A 24,080-nucleotide genomic window follows, 5' to 3' on the forward strand; every position below is an offset into this window, starting at 1 on the left:
ATTGTTTCTGAAATTTGGGTCTCTAGCTCGTTTTTTTGGACTAGAATTCCCATCATCCCTAGCTAGCAGGGCCAGTGGTCAGGGATGATGGGAATTGTAGTCCAAAAGCAGCTGGAGACCCAAGTTGGGGAAACACTGCTGTAGAAGGTCCTTGGAAGGAATCTTCTTCTGTAAAGCAAACAAACATCTGGAGGGGGAGGGGGAAGGGTCCTGTCCCTCGATAAACAGTTGAACCAGCAGAGGGAGCTTCCTGTAGAGTCACTGTTGGAGCAGCCTTTTTACATTCTGCAAAGCAGCATTGTGAGGGAGGTGTCAAGTGAAAGGTTATTATAGTGCGATACTTGAACACAAGGGTAGGCACTTAGCATGATGAATGAGCCTTCTGCATTTCCAGAACCTATGAAGTGTTAAGGCCCAGCGCGTACTCACCTGCCAAACTCTCAGCTAGTGGGAGGTCTTCAGTTGTAACTCAGAGGAATTCAAAGCTGCAAATGACTTATTAACTAGAGTTAGTTAACTAGTACGGACTGTTTGTTCCTGCTGTCAGTGCTGCTCCCTAACTTCAGACACTGAATGATACTAAGAATTAATATGCTATGGAGTGTTTTGAATTGATTCCTTTGTATCAACCCTGTAAAGAAGTTTATTAATACAAGCAATGCAAAGAGAGGAGGGATTTAACTAAAGTAGGGATTGGGAATTTAATTAAAAAATATATTTATTAAATTTTCAATTTTTACAAATTCTTTTAAAATACAATTCTTTTAAAATGCAATCTGAACGACTCTCATATCTGTTGACTTCCCATCCACCTCTTTCACGGTGTTTTGGACATGTTAAAACGTTTGCAGGATCTGAAGTATAGCAACAGATGAGAATTTGTAGTTTAATAATGCAGAGTTAATGTATATAATGGATGAAAATAACTAACGCAGCAGAATTCACTCTCATCCACCCTCTGGTGGTGCTGATTTAGGAATGGCCGCTGTTCTCTTCACCCATAAACATGCACGGAAAGAATATGGAAAACGTCGAGACTTTTTTTAAAAACGCAATTGTGTTGGTGAGGCAGCCATGCAGGAACGAAACCTCTGCGGCCGCTTCGTTACCTGGGTCTGCAGAGCTGAATAAGAGGTATACTCCGGCCTCAGGTGTCCTTTCACGCCATCCATCCATCCATCGGCCGGTCGAGCGCTTAGAAAATTGCAGGTGCTTCACAAGTGAGCAACAACAACTACTATGAGATCTTTGGAAAACACTTTAACGCAGACTCTCTTCTTAATCGTCGATTTAAATAAAATTCCTCTTGCCCGCGTATCTTTGTTTTTCAGGACGCCTAAAGCTCGGGGGTAGGGGGATATCAGGGGAAACTATTACGATGCGCAATAAAAACCCATTGACAATGGAACGCCGGAGGAAGCGCGTTACTTTCTCTTTCCCCCCCCCCCGCCCCGTTCCTCCCCACGTGCACAGTTACCATGACGACCGCCGACACAATGTTGCATCCGGAGAAGGTAGCTCTTTTCACTTCCCACCAATGGAGGCCCAGAGCGTTGCCTCCGCGACCAATCAGAAGCGGAACCCGGGAGATCGGCGCAGGAAGGCGGTAGAGGGTGCAAAGATCTCCCCGCGAGGCTGGAAGGGGAGCCGTGCGGGTCGCGGAATCCGAGCGAGGGGGTTGTTGTTGCTGCTGCTGCTGCTTTTGTTGCTTCGGTTTTGATTTTGGAGGAGAAAGCCCATTGCACTTCCCGGCCCCACCTCGGATGGGCTTTGCAAGGCGCACGTGCAACTCGGCTGGGCCCGGGATGCCGGAGGGAAGCGGCCAGGCCCAGGAAAAGCTCCGCAACCTTTCTGGAGGCTCCGATCGAGGGGAAGCAACTGGATCTTTAAGCCGGCGCTTTTGAATTCTCTCCAGAGGGAGCCTATGGAGAGTGCAGACCGCGCTGCTGCTGCTGCTGCTGCAACCCTCGTTTTGCGGGGGGAGCGTCTCCGAAGCCAGGTATCTGCCGAAGCAGCCGAGCCAAGCTCTCCCCCTGGCGCGCTCACCTTTGGAACAGCTTATCTGCCCTAAGGGAGACAGAGGACGGAAAGTGCAAAAAATTACTCCAGAACCAAGCAGCCCAGCGCTGGAAGGAAGAGGAGAGAGCTCGGAGCCGCCTCCCTCCGGGTTCCGGAGAGCTTACTGCCCCGAGAGTGCGATGCTAACCCCGGGAGCGATGCAAAGAAGAGCAGGAGGGGAGCGATAAGTTAGGAGCGCACGAAGCCAGTCATTGGCCGGACCGGGATCGAACCCGAGGAGAAGCCAGAAGGAACCGGACTGGGCTGCACGGGCTCCATCGTGGCGGGGGGGTCCAAAGCTAACGGAACTGGAGGGCTGGTGAATTCGCCGGCGGGGACTGGATTCGGGCGGATTCCCCTCCTCCATGTGGAGCCACCAAGCTGGAAGGGATCTCGCGGTCGACCAGAGTTGAGCCAGCCGAGCGAGGCGCTGCCACACCCGCCCACCGCCCCTGTTCCCATGGATAGCAGCGTCGTGGCGATTATCATAGCCACCAGTGAGTCCTTGCATGGCTCTCTCTCGCTCTTAAACCGGGATGGATGCGGGTGGGGGGGGGTCCTCTCTCCCAAATGAGACTACCTCCCCCTGCTTGGTTATGTCCCTGGCGTTATACGTCACTGTATGCACACATATAATGTGGTTTTGGTTTGGCACCTAGACACTGTTTATGGCCCCTTCAGGGAAACTGGTAGATTCAAGTGCTTGGGACCTGATTGTTTATATTACAGGCAGGTACTGGGCAAAGTCTTAGCCTTTCAGAGGCAGCTGCAGGTTTCTGCAAGTCACAGCTTTTGTGGCAGAAAGGGTGATTTCCTGCTGTGAATGCTAACTTAGGTTATGTTCTCAGGGATGCTAACTTAGCTTCTGGCTTGGCATCCCTCTGCATTGTGGATTCATCACCCATGTTGACCTCCTGCCCTTCGTGTGGGTTACTGGAGGAGATGAACTATTAGGGAGCTCTTGTTAGCATTGGCATGGCTCCAGGGATTGGAAGGGCTGGTTCAGTGCATCAGGAGCCCCTTTGACACTCCCACAGAGCTGTAAGGAGCATGTAGGGATAATGTTCAAATCAGGACGGTGGAATCCTGTTTATGTATTTGAATTTCCTGTGATTCCTTTTCTTCAGTATGTTTGAGTAGAAGTTCAGCAGAGAATGATGCGAGCAGAATGGTACAGCTTATCAGAGGAACTTAAACTGGCACAGAAATATAGAAGCTAAGGTTTCTGTGAAGTCAAAAACTTGCATACAGTGCTTCTTTCTATACTAAGCAGCTGAACTAATGAAAGGTATCACTTTTTCCTGTTTTGGCTTTCGATTGGATAAAAATATTCTAAGAGGTTTCCTACAAGAATTACAGCTCCAAGCTCTTTTGTGAGCAAAATACTGGTTGGAATTTGAAGAAGCATCTGGGATCACCTGCTAGAGAGACATGATTGATGACTGTCAATCACCTGCTCCCCACTTCCATATTGTTGTGCCCGTTTTTTTGGATGTGAGAGTGATACGTATTTTGTTAAACAAGCCTTGGAGTTTCATAGTGTGACCTGTGTCCCCCTCTGAGGCCTTGAAAGCTTGTGTCTTCCACTCACATAGTAAACTGCCCATTGTAGATCATTATCAAGGCTCTCCAAAGACGCCTGCAGCGAAGGATATCCTTCATATTATTCAGGCAAAAAGTACAGCAGCCTATCTGGAAGCATTGCAAAAAATAGTAGTCAATGTGCATTCTCCCATTTTCCACCCAAAGACGCCCAAGCTGGTTAGCAAGAGAAAAATCAAAATACAAAATCAAGTACTGTATTGAAAACAGAGCATCAATTAAATAAATGACGAGGCAAACAAAAATGACACATACAATTAGCCAGTTCGACTATAAAAACGGCTACCAGAACAGGCATGTTTTCAAAAGGCAGCAAATGATAATTAAAAATGGCTCCATGGGCCAGGCTGCTCTCCCAGGGCAGAGAGTTGTATAGCCCAAGTGAAAACTGCTGTATTCCTGTCCAACATGCCTCACGCACAGGTGAGAGACACAGAATCTGAAGTATAGAATTTTTAAAAAGCCTTTCTCATCCAAAGCAAAGATTAGACCAGCAATTCCCTTTATGAAACTGTTGGGAGTCAGAGTGATGAAATGAATTGGCCGTGTTGTCTGTATATCAGCAGGAGAGAGCAAGATTTGTTCATTTGTCAGTGGAAGCATCGTTCATTGCATCCCTGTTACTTTTCCTTGTTTGGAAAAATCTGGTGTTCCAAATGAAAATAAGAAAAGGCTTTTTTAAACCAGGGATGGGAATCTAATGGGCTTCCAGTTGTTGTTGGGTGACAAGCTCCACTGACTTAAATAGACGTAAGTCCAGCAAATTCAGCACAGATGAGAAGCTCCCTCCTCTGCTCAGTTCTGCTGACTCCACATGGTAGAATAAGGACAATTTCCCACCTGCAGACAAGATTGTTCTATCCAGATCTAATCTAGTTATAACTCAGGCTGCTGCATGCATGATCCCTGATCCAGCATGCCTAAACCAGAATATGTTAAAAGCCCCCCAAAATTAATATATGTTGGAGGTGCCAGGGCTTTTTGAACAATGGCCCTCAAATTTGCAGATCAAATTCTTCCGCATTAGCTTCTGAACAGCCTTGTTCTGATAAAGCAGGTGGAAACACAACAGAATGATATTTAAACTTGATTTCTCTTGCATAATCACCTATGGTCAGCAGAGCTACTTGGAAGTAAGTTGTTAGTCTGAGGGCTGCAAAGTGGACATGCTTGGACTTTTCAGGGTGGTTTTAGTTGTTGCAAAAATGAGTGGATTACCATCTTAAGTGAAATAAGGAAATATTACCATCTGGCTGTCGTTGGAAAGCAGAAATATGAGGAATGTGAAAATTAAGAGATTTAGGTAGCAATACCAAACCTGTTTTACTCCAATCCTATTAAAACCAATAGGGCTAAACTGAAGTCAGTATGTGGTGGAATTGCAGGCTCCTGGGACCCAAAGTCCTCCAGTAGTTTAATTGCTGCTGTTTTCGTTGGATTTTTTGCTAGTTGCCAAATTTCCCTGGTGTCATTCAGCTATTTCTTGAGGGCTTACCTCTTGCTAAGCGCCTCCAGAGTAGAATAAAGGCAGGTCCTGCCCACAGGTTTATGTTCTAAGAATATGTGATACAAAGGAAGAAGGCAAGACAGGGATTAATGGGGAGAGAGGAAAGCACTAAAGAAAATCCCAGAGGGAATAAGGACTTAAAAACCCCCACAAAAACTTATTCGAGAGAAATGGAAAATGTAACTACAGAGAGGGAGAGGGGGGGGAGATATTTTGTGGGGTTGGGGGCATTTTATTATCCTAAGCCAAATTCCAACACACCTTGGAAATTGGACACATCCAAACCATGTGTGTCGTGTCAGGAGAAACCAACTCCATTCTGCTTCTCTGTGTCAGTTTTGCATTTTGTGCCCCAATAGTTTCTGTTGGCTGGACTAAAAATGTGCCCCAAATACCTGACTCCTTTAGGAATCCTTTGGAATTCTCCCCCCCAAAAAAAGTTATTTTTGGTTTTCAATACTCTGTATGGGCACTTAAAACTGCTCTCCTGGATCAGTTTTATTGCATCTTTACCGTAGCACATGACATTGGCTGCAGTAAAAGAATACTCAAATAATAGCAGTTCATTTGAAATGTTTGTGATTTTCTTTCGTCCCAGGTAGTTGGGGGGGGGGGGACTGTGTCAGGGCTGGGTGGGACTGGAAGTGAGAAGTGGCTGAAATTTGGGAACGGTACTGAATACTATGTAGGTGACACAGTATCCCAGAAGGACTGTGTTGAAGGTCTGCATCTGTATTTTATTTTATTTTTTAGTGGTGGGTGTTGAAAATGGGGCAGCGAAACAGGTTTAGTGCTTGAGAAACTAGCAACAGGCCAGCTGCATAGTACTCTCTGGAAAGCCAACCACGTTTTATAGTTTACCTCAAATCACCCAGATTAGATTGTGCTACAAGCAGTAGGGCCGTGGTGCCACTATAGCAGAGGCAGCGTACGATATGGAGGAAGTGCTTGGAAAGTTTATACAAGTGAGCTGCATACCCAAGGGAGCACCATATCTGCTATTGCTGGGTACCTGTTAAGGGGTAAAGGTAAGGTCTAAACCACTGAGCCTCTTGGGCTTGCCGATCAGAAGGTCAGTGGTTCGAATCCCCGCTATGGGGTGAGCTCCTGTTGCTCTGCCCCAGCTCTTGCCAACCTAGCAGTTCGAAAGCACACCAGTGCAAGTAGATAAATAGGTACCGTTGCGGCAAGAAAGTAAACGGTGTTTCCGTGCACTCTGGTTTCCATCACGGTGTTCCGTTGCGCCAGAAGTGGTTTGGTTGTGCTGGCCACATGACCCAGAAAGTTGTCTGTGGACAAATGCTGGTTCCCTCGGCCTGAAAGCAAGATGTGCGCCGCAGCCTCATAGTTGCCTTGGACTGGACTTAACCATCCAGGGGTCCTATACCTTTACCTTAAGGGGCAATTGGACCAGGGGGTGGAATCTCAGGTTCTGCTTGCGGGCTTCCCATGGGCAGCTGGTTGCCTGTAGTGATAACTGGGTGCTGAATTTATTTATTTTTCTACTTGTTTAGTACCAAATCTGTGCATGGGTCTTTACAAAGAAGAAGTTTGACATGCCCATCTCCGATGGGGCTTACGAGCTTAAGGCTAGATTGTCATGACCTATGAGGAGAAACCTTGTTCGTGTTTCATGTGATAGATACCTTGCTTAAGAGACATATAGGCAACTGCCAGCCTCTTAAAATTAGCTATATTTCTATTCTTCCTGAATAGAAAGCTTTCACATTCCTAAATGTGCAGAGATTTGGCTGAATAAGAGTATCACTCTCAAACTACTGGAGCTCTGTGATGCTCTTTAAAAAAAACACACCCAAAAACAACTCACCTACCAACATAGATTGATTCCAGCCGTGTAAATGTGACAGGTTACTAATCCACAAGCATGTTTCACAGCCTACCTTTCCCACAGATACTTGTGGCATATTGATGGCTTTATTTGATTAAAAATAGCAGTTTCTCTTTTCAGTTCACAGAAGCTTCTTTACCTAGTCAGAATAGAGACCATTTTTACTTGCCATAGGTGCCTGTTTACAAGCTTGGTCAAATAAAAGAATTCATTGACCATCTTTGCATTTCTTAGTGGTGCTGGAATGCCACCAAATCTTAGACCATAAACCTCATTGTTGTGTCTGCCGCGAGGCAGATAGCAGCCAGATTCAGTTTGCTATATCTGCATTGGTGTGTTTTGCTTGTTTTTAAAGAACTGGGCACCTGTTTCTGTCTGCCAAGGGCTGGAATCTCAGTTATGAGAGAAAAGTTGAGACAATTAGAAGGGCTTGAAAAGTGTGCTTTTGGCAGCTCCTGTTTCCAGTCTTCTCCAGGAGCATTTGAGTACCTGTTTCTGTCATTCGTGATTCCATTGTGGCCATGTAGATTCCCAGAGTCACTGCTCCTAGCTAGGGATGAACTCGGTTAGGATGCCAGAGGGTGCTAAATCGGTGGCTCTCTCCTGCCCCCATTGCCTTTATCCTTGCAGAGTGTACATTTCCTGGAGACTTCAGCCAGGATGTGAAGCCTGAGGCCTAGTCCCAGGCTGTGTGGAACACCCTCACCCGTGTTTCCCCTTTTCTCTTCCTCGACAGCAGTTTCTTCCTCCATCTTCATCGTGGCCATTTTGGTGCTGCTGCTGCTTTTGTACCACCGGGACCCTCTGTGCTGCCAGTTCCTGTGCTCTTGCCGTTTCTTCCAGAGCCCCAGTCAGTATGTGAGTATCTCCACCTCCCTCTTCCCTGCTGTTTCAATAGGCCTTGCATCCGAATGCACCCACCTGCCCACCCACCACATTTCTTTCTGCTCCGGCTGGGATGGAAGGAACCAAGGCACCCGCCCAGCTCAGCCTTCCGTAGGGTCCCATTACAGGTTTGTACAGAATGGCCTCGGGGTTTAGGCATTATTATGATTATTATAATTCGTTGCTTCCTCCTGGCTGGAGAGCAGCTCAAGGCCTATTTGCAGTTCTCTCCTGCTGGGTTATAGTGTTTACTCACCAAGACACTCCCTGGCTCCCCGCTTCCTTCCCACTCTCTTCCACCAACAAAGCCCTTTCACCTGAGTGTGTCGCCAATGGGCGGCTTTTGAGCATGGCTTGTGCTGTCGGGGGGCACGTTATTGAATTTTGAGAGCACGAGAAGGCAGCACCAGGAGTGACGCAGGTCGCCAGGGCGATGGTGATATCCCCCTGCGCCTAAGAGAACTGCACTCCTCCTTAACTCTCTGGCACACTTCTTTCTTTCTTTCTTTCTTTCTTTCTTTCTTTCTTTCTTTCTCTTTCTTTCTCTCTTTCTTTCTTTTTTGGCAACGATGGATCACAGCAGGGAGTGCTACTGTAAGGCACGGGTAAAATACAGACAATGCCACTCTTGGTTGCTGGTATCCTGGCAACCAGCATTATACTTTGCACAGCTCACGATTGGAGACAGCCACAGAGAGAACATTTCCCCCTATTTTTCTTCTCTCTCTCTCTCTCTCTCTCTCTCACAGTCACAAACCCTTCCCCTCTCTCTTATGCACACACACACACACACACACACACACACACAAGCTTTTTTGATGACTGCTGTTTGAGGAGCACCTGAGCAACTTCATGGCATTTCTCTCCCCACCCCACCGTGCATTAGACATTTGAAAGACCAAAAAACCTGGGCAGCCTGTGTATACTTTCCCCCTTGCAGGTTCAGACCACCAAAGGCCTATCTAGTCCAGCACCCTGTTTCTCCCTACGACCAGCCAGAGAGTGGCCTCTTGAGAAGCCCCCAAACAGAGCATGAGAGCAACAGCCCTCTCTCTCCCCAAACGTGTTCCTTAGCAACTGGTATTCAGAGGTTCCCTTCAGCGAGGAACAAATCCCTTTATTCGTTTACATTTGTACTTCCGCATATTCACATATGAAACTGCTCGTGATAAAAAGTGCAGTTTGGCCACCAGAAGCAGTGAAGATGACTCACTTAACTCTCCTGGAAAGGAACCATCAGGGGTGACATTCAGGTAATTCCTGGCAGATAGCAGGAATTCCTTTACAGGATGCATGTTGGTGTAGATATAGCCACGTGGCAAAAGCAAGACAAATCCCACAGTGCTTGTAGTCCAGAACCCAACATTGATTGGAGGGTGGCAGCAAAGACTCAGAATTGCTTTGAAGTAACAGAAATGTGCCATGTCCCTAGTACGGCCAAGAGGGCTGTGACAAGGGTTTCCTCAGCCCGATAAGTTTTGTGTATCACGTTCATGTTCAGGGACAATGGAAATGCTTTCCTAATAAAAGCTTGTGTTTTTGGGTCCAGGTGTCACATCATGAAATCAGGCCAGAATTTAGGAATGCTCAGTTCAAGTCATGTCAAGATGACATGTTTGATGGGTGTGGTCTCTCCTGATTTTTGCTGGAGGAATTGCAACTTTCCAGTTGCGGTATCCCCTCCAGTTGGGAACTTTCCTTTTGTTTTCTCGAGACTGCCATGCCACTACCCTTGTGGGCTTTTGTGGCACAGGAGGCAACACCGTTTGAGTTGATGGGGCCCAGGTGCAAGAACCTCTTAAAAGTTTGCTGCATGGTGCTTGCGTGGGAAAGTGATCATTTCTGGCCTCCAGCCATGCGGCCTCCACTATCCCAGATTACTGTGTATAACATGTGTGCATGCAGGTTATCATACAGTGGCAACCTGCTGTCAAAACACTGCCCTGCCCAGTTCGCCACACTACCACAAAGGCTTCTGCAAGTGCGTCGGTGGTCCCATGCAAGTGGAACCTTTGGGTCTGTGGGTGGAAGCGAAGCGATTGGCTAAGTGCTGTGCAGCAGCACACGTAGATCTGCTGGGGAGAGCTCAGGGCCATGTGCCAGATTGGCAAGCCGTACCGAAGCAACGCCCGAGCCTTGTTTGCTTGCGGCTCACCTTTCGGATCCCAGGTTCGGATTTCAGAGCTTCGGGAGCTGGTGCTACGTTTTGCTTGCTCCACCTGTGGAGGCTTAGCTTGAACAATGGAGGTAGTTTCTCAGAGGCTCCGTTGCAAGAAACTAGAAGGGAAGGGAGAAGAAAGTGAAATGCAAAACGGACCCTTGGAAACTCACATCCCGCTTTCCACAAGAATATGATACGTCGTACTGGCCGACACGTATATAAATTGCAGTTTGCTGACCCATCACGTCCCTCTTTCCTTGCCCAAAGATGTTAATTTTCCCCAGAGGAAAGGGATTATATCTGGAGGCAGGTCTGGGCTCATTTAAGTGCTACACCAGACATTTGCAAATTATTGAATTTCCCCTAGGCTCTCAATAAGGCCAATATTGATGTACAGTGGTACCTTGGGTTACAGACGCTTCAGGTTACAGACTCCACTAACCCAGAAATAGTACCTTGGGTTATGAACTTTACTTCAGGATGAGAACAGAAATCGTGCGGCGGCGGCAGCGGGAGGCTCCATTAGCTAAAGTGGTACCTCAGGTTAAGAACAGTTTCAGGTTAAGAATGGACCTCCAGAATGAATTAAGTTCTTAACCCGAGGTACCACTGTAGTATAATCACTCCTTTCAAGTGAGCCCATGGTGTCCCGTGCCGCCCCCCCCCCCCCGTGATTCCATTCAACCTGTTCCTTCTCTCTTTGGGTTTCTCTGCTCACTTCTTGCTGTTACAACACCTTTGAAGAACGCTGCTGTATCCCCTTCCTTTGGGAGATGGGCTGGCACCAGCGAGGACTTCCTGTTGTTCTCAAAACACTCCTCTCTAGGAGAAGCAGTGTGCAGAGCTCAGGCATAGAGTGGGAGGTCTGGGAAAGACCAGCACTAGGGATTTCTGTAGATGATTCACTCTTATCTACAACCAAGTGGCTTTTATCACTGCTTCAGGCCTAATGTCAGAATCCCATATACCAGCGGTTGAGATGCTTTACTGCCGCCACCTAGGTAAATCATTATGTACACAGACAACATCCTATGCTAGTGGGAAGGATGTTTCAGCTGCTGCAGTTAAATAGCCCAAATAACCAAAGTGGCTCACACACCAAAACAAACAAACAGACATGGTGCTGTAAGGTGCTGGATTACATATCAGAGGCTAGCAACAGACAGGAGGTAGATTGGGATCTGCTGGGGTAGTTTGCAGTCTGTTGACAATGGTTTCCTACGCTGAAATATTTACAGGCAGCAACAACGAAAAAGGCTTACCCACTGCCACCCGCTTTCCCTTTAAAATTAGGCTGAGGAAAAGCTTGGGAGGAAATGAAGGGCTTTTGTGTTTGTGAAGGGGACAGCAAGTTCAGTTCCTGCCCTGAAAACAAGTTGGCTGTGCCTCAGGTGCACGGTGTTCTTTTAAGTTTCTTCCCCCATCAGCCACAACTTTGCATTTGGGTGGTTTCTCAGGTTTTTAGTAAAAAAGATGGTAGATTCCTCAAGCCAGGAGCTCCTCCCTCATTCCTTCCTGAGAGGATGGAAGCTATCCCTGGCGTCCTCTGGCTGGTTGCCCAGGCATAACTTTCTGTTGCTCTCTGAGGCCTCTTCACGGACCAGGATTGATATAATTTTGCCATATACCAAAAGTGGGTTTAGCTAGGAAAGTGTAGCTTGCCGGGAAGCTCTTGGCTCTAGAAAACTGTGCCCTGAAGAGTGATTCAACGACAGCAGCTGTCGGAGAAAAAACAGCTTGTGAGCGTTTGTTTTCAGAGATGAAACTTTTCAGTCAGCGCTCTTGTCACATGAACACGAAGAGGCTTCGACTAATTGAGATTTGCGGGCATTCCACTTCTATGAAACACATGAGGTCTAGAAAGGCAGCTTAGAAATATTTTTAAAATAAAAAATTAAATAAGCAGGGGGCTCTGGACAGGGTGGTTTGATGTCAAGGCCTTTCTGCCGCCCTGACTCCTAGGAGGAGCCACGGCCATTTTGTTTATGAACCCAAGCCAGTGACTGACCTTGAGGCACAAGCTTTGGCCATGAGTGAGGAGCCTGTGACCCTCCAGGTGTTGTTACTTTTGATCTGCGCAATGGAACACATTGCCAGCTTGCTGAACACGCACCCCGGAGTTGCGCGAGAGGAAAGCTCGGCTTGTATTTTAATTTTCCTTCCTTTCTTTCACTCCACGTAGGACTGCCCCCCTCCCTACTTCAGCAGCAACCAGCGTCTGGTGGGACCACCGTCGGGGACGCCGCGTCTGGAGAGTGCAGCTGAAAACCCTGGCGTCCAGGTGAGGGGGAGACTTTCCTTCTTGAAAGTTTGGGCGAATCACCTGTAAAAGGAGCGTGACCTGCGCAGGAGAAGGGGGCTTGCTTCAGGAGGCCAGCCAAACACCAGGGAGGGAGTCGGAACCGCTGATGATGGATCCTCAGAGGTTGTCCCCTCTAGGCAAGAGGTTGGGTCAATGAAGAGGTGGAAGCAGGGAGAAAAAGCACCAGGTCCATGGGGCTGGTGGTTGTGGAAACCCCTGGGCAAGGGGCACGAGCCTCAGCAAGTGCCTGGTTGTGCCAGCACTTGTTGAACAAAGCATTGCTGGCATATTCTCTGTTCCAAGAACAAGGCTTCCACAGACCCACCATTTTCACAGTGTGGCTTTTATGGCTTTGCATGCATGCAAATAACACATTTCAACACCCAAAGAGGGAGGCATGGAGAGTATCATGCCGCATGCGAGAACTGGCACTGTTTTGCTTTCTTCCGAAGGACGCTTCTCCCATTATAGGCGAGCAGCGGATTTTTGTCGTCAAGCCAATTCCTAAAACGTAAAGTGGGAAGGCAACAACGGACGAGGTGTGTATCATCTGGGTGCATTTGTTAATGGTGTCCCTCTGTGTGTCTAGGGAGATGAGCTGTTCTGTGTCGGACCCCCCAGCAGCTACCAGCTCCCACCGTGGGAGCAGCCGCGGCTGCCGAGCTACGAGAGCGTGCGGAAGAAGGATCGCCAGCGGGAGATCCACCAGATGATTGCCGAAAGGTTCGGCTTGTGGGCGGAGATCTCCCCAGAGGTAAGCAATCTTCAGCGAAATAATAATAATAATAAAACAACAACCCTCCACCCTACCACTATCTTAGGGTATAGAATTATCCCGCTGGCAGGTCTCTAATTATAAAACTTGCCCGGAGGTTCCTCCTCCTCCTCCTGATACCTTGAGACCTGGCTCTATCTTTCCAATGGCATTTTTATCTTGGAAGGAACACAGTGTTCCAGGAGGCTCCAGCGCTAAGCCACTTGTTTACATTCCTTCTGGCTAATGATTCATCCTGTATCTTTTGGAAAGAAGTGCTTCTGTCTTCCTCAAGGAGCCAAAACAGACACGGTGGCAGCCGGGGATAAAGCCTCTGAGACAGTGCAAAGTGCCTTGCCATGCCCCTGGTACTGTAGGAGCTGTTCTGTTGCTGCCTTGCAGGGGGGTCACAGGAGGGTTCTCAGACCAGAGAGCTCTCTGCCCAGGATCCCCTTTAACCTGGAGCTAAGAATATAGGAAACCTCAGGCCCAGAGACCCCAATGTGGCCCTCCAAATTTCTCTGTCTGGCCTCCAGGAGTCTGCCCAGGCCACGCAGGTCCTTGCTTTGCACCCTTTTTGAGTGTTTTTGCCTGGCTGGAATGTGTCCTTCCACTCTGATAATGCCTCTTTCTTGCCTGGCTGGAGGGTAGACAGGTGCGCAGAAACTTGCCTACTGCACAAGAGCAAGAGTTACACCCGCTGCTCTGCCCCTTTTGGCCTCTGGCTCCATCCACCGCTGCCGCTATGTGGCCCTTGGAAGATTGCCCAGAAGGAAATGATATTTTTGGATGTAAAAAGGTTTCCTGCGTCTGCTGTAGCCAAGCAGTGATTCTCCCCCACCCCCGAGACATAATGGAGGAAGCATCAGTGCTTGTACACGCATCCTGTTGTTCTCTCCGCTCACACGTTTTGTGTGCATAGTGCTTCAAAGTCTGCAAAACGTATCTGACCAAAGATTTTTATAGTGTACATGCCTCTCCCCCTCTCCATTTCTGTCCTCCCAAGGTAGGATAGGGTGAGGCCCAGGGTCACCCTGTGAGTTTCACAGCTGAGTGGGGATTTGAACCCGGGTTTTCCCAGGTCCCAGGCCAGCACTCTGACCAGTATACCACCCTGGCTCTCCAGATGAGGATGGGACAAATGAAACCAATGCTTACACCACAGGAAACCTCATCAAAAACAAGGCCAGTTCTTTTTTTTTTTTTAAAAAAGCCTACTTCCACAGCTTAAAACAGTCTGAAGCCAATTTCAAACAGGTTTAAATTTACAGTGAAGAGAATAGAGTAGTTTGAAAAGGCAAAATAACTTTGCTTGTTGGATGCTGGTGTTCCACCTAAATGGCAGCTATACTTGGTGTGTGTGAATTAGCATTGGCTCCTCTAAGGATGAATAACAGTAATAATAGTAGTAAAAAATAAAATAAAATAAAATATTTATTATTTATACCCCTCCCATCTGGCTGGGTTGCCCCAGCTACTCTGGGCAGCTTCCAACACATATAAAAACTTAATAAAACATCAGAATGTTAAAAACTTCCTGATACAGGGCTGCCGTCAAATGTCTCCTAAAAGTTGTGTAGTTCTTTAGCTCCTTGACATCTGGTGGGAGGGCATTCCACAGGGAGGGTGCCACTGCCGAGAAGGCCCTCTTCCTGGTTCCCTGTAACCTCACTTTTCGCACTTGAGGTTCCCTGTAACCTCACTTTTCGGACTGGCAGAAGGCCCTCGGTGCCAGACCTCAGTGTCCAGGCTGAACGACAGGGGAGGTGGAGATGCTGCTTCAGGTATACTGGGCCGAGGCAGTTTACAAACTCAGCTGGGTTGTAAATGTCATTGAACGGGGGGCGAGGGGGAGAGATTTATTTCTGAGTAGCCGTGTAGAAGCCTCAAGCATTGCTGTTGATTCTTCTAATGGACTTGAGCCTTACAAGTACTCTATCAAAGGAGCAATAATGGTAGTCAGCACTCGCGCAAACACTTACCATTTATATTGCATACTTAAAGTGCTTTCAGCAGATAGGTGAGCCTTCATAACAACCCGCAGTCTAGATAAGGAGAGGCCCAGAGCGGATAAGCAGGAGCACGTGTTGCAATGAATGTTACAAGCTGATCTTTGTACTTGGATCGCACATCTGCCCTCGGACAGTATTCATGATTTCTCGTTCTCCATCTTTTCCCTGCCTGATTTTGAGATTTGTTTTCCTTGGGCTCTGAACCCTGAGAGGCAAGGAAGGTTTCTGAGTTTCATTGGGATGCTCGCCACCCGGGTGGTTAGACAAGGCAGAGAAAGAAATAAACAATTGTCTGGCTTTCAGAAGACACATGGGCAGCATATAAATAAATAAGTTGTTGTTGTTGGCTATGAGTCCCTGTGTTAGGACAGAAAAATAGCTTCCTTAAATAAAGGCACAGAAAGGAATTTCCACCCTGCAGGTCAGGTAGCCTAGACATCTTTAGGCCATCAAAACCACACCTGGCTTAGACTAGGGTAGGGCAGCCAATGCACATTTTATGTTGTGTGTATACTGTTTGAGAGACAGACAGACAACCCACAAAGTTGCCATATTTATATATTGAGGGGGAAACAACAACACAGACATAACCAAGTGCAAGGCCAGTGAGAGACTGCATGCGTCCTTTATCTTTAATTTCATTGCCGGCATTATCGTACTATATTTAACTTTTGACCTACAGATACCTCTAGTCTTAGTGCAAAGGTAGGTGCAAGGTTGGTCAGAATCTACGGGTAGATCTCTGGCTCATTTGTAATCCAGGCCACTGTTTTAGCATGTGGCTTCAGCATATGGCTCTGTCCCTATTTTGGAGTACGTTCTCCCCATGTGCCTATGGCGTCTGGATTTATCTATTAAGAGTTGCCTATGGCACATGAAATTCTGTCTCAGTAGAATTCTACCTTTTGTACAACCTCCAGAGTCCCTTGCTCTCCAGTTATCCTGCGATTAATTAGATGACCTCAAGAAAATCGGGCATCCTCTCTGCTGTTCAGCCGCAAAATAATATCACAAAATCACGAGCCGTGATTGAAGCTGAGCCTGCAAAGTTTAAACCAGTTTCTTGATGTTCAGGACTTCAGCCCCTGCCAGCTGTGATGCAAGCATCAATGCAAGAGATTAATCCGCTTAAATGATGAAAAACTTTTTAATCTACAAAAAAGGCGCCCCCCGTTAAACAGGCAGCGGTTCCCCCCTCCCAACAATATATTTTTGATTTAAGTACATATAAAGATTACAAGATATGAACACAGGAAGCTTCCCTATGCTGAGTCAGACCGTTGGCCCATCTCACTCAGCATCTCCCACACTGACTGGCAGCAGTTTCTCCTGGATTTCAGGCAGGGAGCCTCTCCCAGTCCCTGCTTTCCAGCCGGGGTTGAACTTGGGACCTTCTGCATGCAAGGCAGATATGCTCTACCTCTGAGTTATGGCAAGCGCCATCTCATAAGAGGCACTTGCCCTTTTCTGCCTCTTAGGACGGGATGCCTCTTCTAAGACAAGGTCTGGAACGGCACCTGCGTGCCTCTTCTAAGAAGAAAGGATGGTTCTAACTTTAAAACTGTTGGGTGGAATTCAGCGCTGCACTATTAACAAACCTGAAGCCCCTGAAAGTAATTTTTCTGATGCAGGAAAGATAAGAAAGGCGCACAGAGCTCTACTTTTCAGATCTTTGCGCCCAGAACAGTATGTGCCAGAAAAGAAAAAGGCCCTAAAGTCAAAATCCATAGCTTGTGCAACATACAAAAAACGACTCCCTGATAGCTTTTTTGGAATAAATCAGAAATAAAAGAACCTATTGAATGCAATTAAAAATCAATATGAATATTTAATACAATGTATATGTACCAGAGAACCAGTGTGGCATAAGGTCAGAGTGTTGGGAGAGGAGGGCTTGAATCCCCACTTTTACAAAAATTTTAGAAATTAACAAACCTGTCTGCTCAAGTATCTCAGCTTGTCAGATGGAACAATCCCCCCCCCCTCTATGTGCTGTGGGGCTGTCTTTTGACACCTCCTCCAAGCCACCGACGGGGAGGGGTGCAGGGGGAGGACAGGAAAAACCCTGATGCGCAAGCAGAAATCACTGTAACACCTTCAACGGCTCAGGAGCGCAAACCTCAAGGACCGCCTCTTTCCACATGAACCTGCCCAGACCCTGAGATCATCTTCTGAGGCCCTTCTTCATGGGCCTCCTCCTTGAGAGGTCTGGAGCGTGGCAACATGAGAACGGGCCTTCTCTGCAGTGGCTCCCCGTCTGTGGAATGCCCTCCCCAGGGAAGCTCACCTGGTGCCATCATTGTACACCTTTAGGCGCCAAGCAAAAATGTTCCTTTTTAACCAGGCCTTTGGTTGATCCAATTTGCATCCTATGTCCTTTTAAAATGTAGGTTTTTTTGGAGGGGGGAGGGACTATTGGGTTGTTGTTTTTATTTTTATTAGATATTTTGCGGTTTTATATCTTGATTTTATTTTGTGAACCACCCTGAGACCCCCCCTGGGTATAGGGCGGTATATAAATTCAGCAACAACAACAACATGTGTCTCTCCTTAGGTGAATCCCACCTCTTTTTTACTTATTCAGGCTCCAATCCTTTGTCCACATGCCTCTGAGTACGCCTGTTAAACCACTAGGACTTACTCCTGGGTAGACCTGTCTAGGATTGCACCGTTAACCAGTCAAATCTGTGGCCTTCCAATCTGGGGGACGGTGTGGGGGTGTGCACATGTTATTGTTTTCGTTCGTTACTACGTTACACATTTTTGTGCTTTTTATATTGTCAACTGCCGCGTCATTCTCGGGCGAAGGGCACTATAGAAATTTAGTAAATTTAATAAACAACTGTGTAACCTTATATATGCCTGCTCAGAGGAGCTGCAGCCTTAAACACGTACCATTAAATAACTCATTAATGAAATAATCAAGTAACAATACAGTCGTACCTCGACTCCCGAACACCTTGAGAGTCAAACGTTCCGGCTCATGAACGACTGAAAACCGGAAGCAAGTGTTCTGGTTTTCGAACTTTTTTTGGAAGCCAAACGTCCAGTGCAGTTTCCGCTGTTGTTTCCGGCGCACCTGCGCAATCGGAAACTGATCGGAAGCCGCGCCTTGAGTTTCTGAACGTTTTGGAAGTCGGCTGTAATAGTAAAACATATTTAAAAATTGAATCTGTTTTATCTCCCTCCCCCAAAAGGCCTTTTTTATTTATTTAATGAATGTAAGGAATAGCTTAAAGGTCCAATGTGTGAACAGGCTCACAGGCGGGAAGTGAGCTGGTGTTCTTGTGTTAGAATATCCTTTTCTAGGAAGGCTACACTTTTACTCTTTTACTGTTAAAACCTGGATGGAAGCAACTTCTAACCACCATGAATATTTTCATTTGTTCATTTGCCCTTGAGCAAAAGCAAGCTGGTGAACCTGGGCAGAGGCCCCAGTGACAGTTGCTGCTCTTCAGTGAAGCAAACCAGGGACTGCTCTGGATTGAAGTGATCTTAGCAGAAAACCAGAGAACTTAAAGGGCTGGGGGCTGGGGAAGAAAACTGCCCATCTGATAATGAGGATTTCTGCCAGTCTTCTGCATCCTGGTTCTCAAGAATGTTTGGAGAGTGGGAGGTTAACTGAAAGAAGAGTAGCTTTCGGCAGTGTGCCAGAGGGACTGAAAAGGATGCAACGAGACCCGAAATGCTTGTTTCTAACAATGCACAAGGGTTTTGGTGGCAGAACTGCTGGGTCGATGGAGCATCGGATATAATAATAACAATAATAATAATAAATTATTTATACCCCGCCCTTCCCGGTTCAGAAAACCGGGCTCAGGGCGGCTAACAACAAATTTAAAACACTTAATTGATGCAACAAAAAACAGCATAAAATACAGTATAAAACATAAATAACAATAAATTCTGAATTCAAAAATCAATTTAGGCGGGGAATCCATCCAATATGAAGGCTGCTATAGCCGTTTGTGGTGGATGATGACCCGTGCTCCAAAAAGAGTGGTCAAAATGAAAGGGTTCAGGAGCTCAGACCAGATTTCATAAAATCATACGCAAACTTTTACTGAAACAAAACTCCAAAAGGGAGGGGAAAACTCCAAATAATGACACAGATTAACATAGCTCAGAAGGTAAGAAAACAGCAAAACTAACTTATCCAGGTAATTAACATAAACGCCTACACCTAAATCTCAATAGGCTGAGCAGCAGAACAAGATGCTTTCAAAAGCCCAAAAACCTGCTTGGCTGGCTACCGAGAACTCCCAGCAACCCAGGTTTTATGGGAACTTAGACCATGGGTCTAATTAACTTGTGACACTGGCCTTGAAACCTTAACAGGAGACAGCTGTATGTCAGCTCATTATTTCTGAGGTTCTAACCCATTCCCGTAAACCAGAGCCGCTACCACCACAGCCCTGCTTTTAACAGGGCCTGGGATTTGGGAGACCCTAATTCAAGTCCCCACTTGAAGCTCACTGCGGGAGCTGGGACCAGTTGTTGTCTCTCGGCCACATCTACCTCACACGGTTGGTTAGGAGGATAAAATGGCGGCATGCGTCTGAACTCCTTGGAGGAGAGGCAGGACATAGAATCTAATACAGTGGTACCTCGGGTTACAGACGCTTCAGGTTATAGACGCTTCAGGTTGCAGACTCCGCTAACCCAGAAATAGTACTTCGGGTTAAGAACTGTGCTTCAGGATGAGAACAGAAATCGCGCGGCGACGGCAGCAGGAGGCCCCATTAGCTAAAGTGGTGCTTCAGGTTAAGAACAGTTTCAGGTTAAGAACGGACCTCCGGAACGAATTAAGTTCTTAACCTGAGATACCACTGTAGTATGAACAAACAGTGCAGCTCTTTGTCAGCATTGCTTTGGAAGACACCATGGAAGCAAATCAGCTCAGCTTCTGCTTCAGGAGCACACCTGTGAGCCGTGAATTGTGCGATGCAGTTGCATAAGGGGTGAGGCTCGTGGGACCCAATGTGTGGACATTGGGCAAAGTAGGTGTGGTGGAGGCTGGTGGGTGAAGCTGGCACAATAACTGAGCCTTGGCAAACACATTCCATAAAAAAAAATTGCATAGGCCAAAGTGGGCAGAGCCGTTTGTGGTTCTCTCAGGAGGCGGTATAACAAGCTGCTTCTTTTTTTCACAGTTACCGCCACCCTACGAACAAGCCCTGAGGTATCCTGCAACCTTACCAGGGACTGGAGCAGGTTCAGAGTTGTCAGCTGGACAGAGCTTGCCGGACATGCTGCAAGCTTCGCCGACTTACCATGCTCAGAGGAACACTTCGGTGTAGGCTGCAGGTTGGGTCCGTCCCCCCAGCCCACCCCTGTGTCTGGGACAATGCCAGAGTTTGGGGTGTGGGTTTCACCTGCACAGCAGAAACCTGCCAAACCTTTCCAGGTGCAAAAGGAACTGGGTGGAACTCTCCAGAGCCGACACAAAGCCAAGTTTTTTTTGTGTTCCCCTTTCCTTTTCTTACTAGTATTACAGTATTGAGAGCGAATGCTAGGAGATCGCCAGCTCTTTCCGGAACTGAGCCTGAGGACGGCTGGACGGTGCTGTGTACACCACTTGGGGGAAGCTGTGGTCTCTCTCTTTTGAAATATCCAAGGCCGGAGGAGTTTTGAAGAGACTAGATCTAGGAACTCCTAGACAGAATCAGTTACCCTCAGGGTTGCCTTCTTGCCCTAGGAATTGAAAAGCCACGTAGAAAACCCTATGGAGATTTCAGCCTGCAGGGTCAAACTTTGGACCAAGCCAGCGAGAGGCTCCCCTTGTCATTTTTCAAGAGGCAGACGCAACACTTCCTATTCAAAGGGCATCCTTGGAGGGGAAACACCAGCAACTATTACATTAAAAAGAAAACAGTGGGAGCTGCCAAACTTGCAAAGTATTAAGCCTGAACAGGAGAAAGTTTCTTTTGTCTCTCTGGTTGTCTTAAGGAGTGTTGCTTATCAGGGATTGCAGCTTCAAGTGACAGAATGAATGTATTTTGCCTCCAGCTGTTTCTACTGATTCTCGGACAAATTCCAATGAGGATTTCTCTCTCTTTTCTTTCAATGCTGCAGGGCAGTTTTGCAAGTCCAAATAGGACAGCAGAAGGCAGGATCGGGAGCTTCTGCAGGGAATTCCCTCCCCTCTTGGGAGTCTGAAGCAGCCCAAGGTTTTAGGGGCCAAGCCATATAACCAAGAAAGGGTTACATGCAGAGACAAGAGAGATCTCCCCCAGGAGGGGAGGAAGGTGGTGATAACTGATAGCTATCACTTCTGTCATAGTTTACTCTACTTGATTGCTCTGTCAGTTCGACTCTTTGATTTTTGTTATTTGGATGGTTGTTGTTTTTTGTATTTGACAAAGAGGCTTTTAAAATGTTCCTAATGCCATTGTTAAAACTGAAACAATCAGATCAGGAAAAAAAAATGTTTTGGGGGCCTCCTTTCAGATTCCAACTTGGTGAGTGTATTCAAATGCTTGGGGGGTGGTTAGCCAAATTCTTTTGTGTGGAATTGAGGTCAGCAGTGACTCTTTTGTTTCATACAGGTTCCAACCTATAATTATGGCGAGTGCAGACACACAACCCTAAGGCTGAATACACATTATTTTATTCTAGAATCCATGGAGACTGAGTTCTTTTTCCTCCCCTATGAACTCCCCACACTAGCTACCGTATTTTTCGCCCTATAGGACGCACTTTTCCCCCTCCAAAAATGAAGGGGAAATGTGTGTGCGTCCTATGGGGCGATTGCAGGCTTTCGCTGAAGTATGGAGAGCGAGAGGGGTCGGTGCGCACCGACCCCTCTCACTCTCCAGGCTTCAGGAAGCTCTGCGCAACCCTCGGGAGACCGGCGCCACTTCGCGCCCGCCTCCCGAAGGCTGCGCAGAGCTGCCTGCAGTCCCAGGGGGAGCGCAGCTCTGCGCAGCCATCCGGAGCGGGGCGCGAAGTCGCGCCCGCCTCCCGATGGTTGCGCAGAGCTGCCTGCATTCCGAAGCCTGGGGAGACCGGCGCGACTTACCGCTGGCCTCCCTAGGCTTGCGGATAGCAGGCTGTTCTCGGGGCTGGGATTGGAGGAAGCTCGGTCTTCCCCTGCGCCAGCCCCGCAACGGGGGGGGGGGATATATATTTTTTATTTCCCCCCCAAAACAACTAGGTGCGTCCTATGGGGCGGTGCGCCCTATAGGGCGAAAAATACGGTAGCTAGCTACGTTGCATATTTTGTCAAGTGCTACTTGACAAACTAGTTTAAATTCCAGAAATAAAAGCTCACTGCAGATCAATTCTGCATTATTACCATTGTAAAACAGATGTAGGCACAAGGGAACTTCCCTCCCTTTCCACACAGCCCAAATCTCCTTGGGCATCCACCCCCCCCAACCCTCTACTGCACATATCGGCAGTGCAGAAGGTGCACAGAGGCTGGGGAAGTTCTGTTGTGTTGCCAAAGACATCCCATGCGAGCAGCGATTTTGGTGGATTCAACCTCACATCTACTGCGTTCATGCATGCATTGCATCTATTTTCCCTTTCCTTACTAGGTTTTTGTTTTTTCCAAATGCTGGTGTTTCCTGTGTATATGGCTACGTGGTTTCAGATGGTAGCATTCCCCTCCCACCACCTGAAAATCAAAATGGAGGGAGCTGCTACAACCCAGATTTTTTTAAAAAGAATGGATTAAATCCCCAAAAAAAGAAACACGCAGGAGGCAAAAGCAAACTGAGGGACACAATCAGACACACAGGGCAGACTAGAGCTTGAAAGGGCAGCCTGCGGCACTCCTGAATAGGAGCAAAATGGCCCGGGCATCTCCCTAAAGCATTGCGTCAAGTCTGCCCTCTTGACTGTGCTAACAGCTGCTTCCCAGCTCAGTAGGCCAGTGTTTTTTAAAAAACCAAACCACAGCAAGGCCACTGGTCCTGCGTATTTATGGTAAAGGTAAAGGACCCCTAGATGGTTAAGTCCAGTCAAAGCAGACTATGGGGTTGCAGCTCTCATCTCGCTTTCAGGCCGAGGGAGCTGGCGTTTGTCCGCAGACAGCTTTCTGGGTCATGTGGCCAGCATGACTAAACCGCTTTTGGCGCAACGGGACACTGTGATGGAAACCAGAGTGCACAGAAACACCGTTTACCTTCCCGCTGCAGCGGTACCTATTTATCTACTTGCACTGGCGTGCTTTCGAACTGCTAGGTTGGCAGGAGCCGGGACAGAGCTCACCACCGTCGTGTCGATTTGAACCTCCGACCTCCTGATCGGCAAGCCGAAGAGGCTCAGTGGTTTAGACCCCAGCGTACACCCACTCCCGCTATATTTATGGTAGCCGATGCTGGAAGGACAAGGCTACAGATGCAGGGCTTGATATGTGTCAAAGCCAGCCAGCACCACCGCAGAAGCATTTCAAAGTAATGAACCCCGGAAATAGAAATTGACTCTGAATCAGCAACAGACACTACAAAAACATCCAATGTCTGATTGCTTTGTGTAAGCTGAGCAGAGTGGCTGCAGCATAACCCTCAGTGCTTTTGGGCCCCAATGTGTGCTTCTGCATCATGGACCAGGAGTATTTTGGGAAGATGCTGCAGCTACTTTGCCCAGTGGGTCTACACATGTTCCACTGCTGCCCTTCTGCACCCACCCTCCCAATAAGTTTGCTATGCAGGTGGAGAAGAACAGCCATCAGGATGGGGGGGCATTGGGGGAGGTTGTAGCAGAGGGCTCATTGCTCATGGCCTCCATCAAACCACTCCTGTGTTGAAATATTAGGAGAAATAATTGCATGTGCATTTATAGACGTTCAGGCTGCTGTGTGAATAATTCTGAGAATTGCCAGAGTAACACTTTCATGTTCAGAACCTGACTCCAATCCAGTCCATCAAAATCCTCCCATTACGTTAGAGCTAATCATATGAAAATATCAGCTTGAATTACCTCTCCTGGTAAGATGATAAGT

The 24,080-nt window shown here is 47.5% G+C and overlaps 1 protein-coding gene across 2 annotated transcripts; it reads left to right on the forward strand.

Annotated features, from left to right (window-relative positions):
• The first annotated feature begins 1,473 nt into the window (after positions 1–1,473).
• LOC310755444 (uncharacterized protein) lies at positions 1,474–21,750 on the forward strand. Of its 2 annotated transcripts, none has more exons than XM_083598329.1 (5): positions 1,474–2,555; positions 7,756–7,874; positions 12,245–12,343; positions 12,954–13,118; positions 20,284–21,750. In XM_083598329.1, exons 1-5 carry the CDS (start codon positions 2,519–2,521, stop codon positions 20,428–20,430), a joined length of 567 nt encoding a protein of 188 aa, XP_083454455.1. In that variant the 5' UTR covers positions 1,474–2,518; the 3' UTR covers positions 20,431–21,750. The 2 variants fall into 2 exon arrangements, with proteins under 2 accessions (XP_083454455.1, XP_083454454.1); XM_083598328.1 differs by having other exon boundaries at positions 1,475–2,555; positions 7,753–7,874.
• Positions 21,751–24,080: the final 2,330 nt, after the last annotated feature.

The sequence above is a fragment of the Podarcis filfolensis genome (genome assembly GCF_964270895.1).
Source record: "Podarcis filfolensis genome assembly, chromosome: 2".
Classification (NCBI taxonomy): domain Eukaryota; kingdom Metazoa; phylum Chordata; class Lepidosauria; order Squamata; family Lacertidae; genus Podarcis; species Podarcis filfolensis.

Bases quoted from the DNA above. Each gene is read 5' to 3' on its own strand.
- LOC310755444 (XM_083598328.1), top strand. From the start codon at position 2,519: ATGGATAGCAGCGTCGTGGCGATTATCATAGCCACCA. The intron at 2,556-7,752 runs GTGAGTCCTTGC...CTTCCTCGACAG, and splicing joins GGCGATTATCATAGCCACCA to CAGTTTCTTCCTCCATCTTC. The intron at 12,344-12,953 runs GTGAGGGGGAGA...CTGTGTGTCTAG, and splicing joins CTGAAAACCCTGGCGTCCAG to GGAGATGAGCTGTTCTGTGT.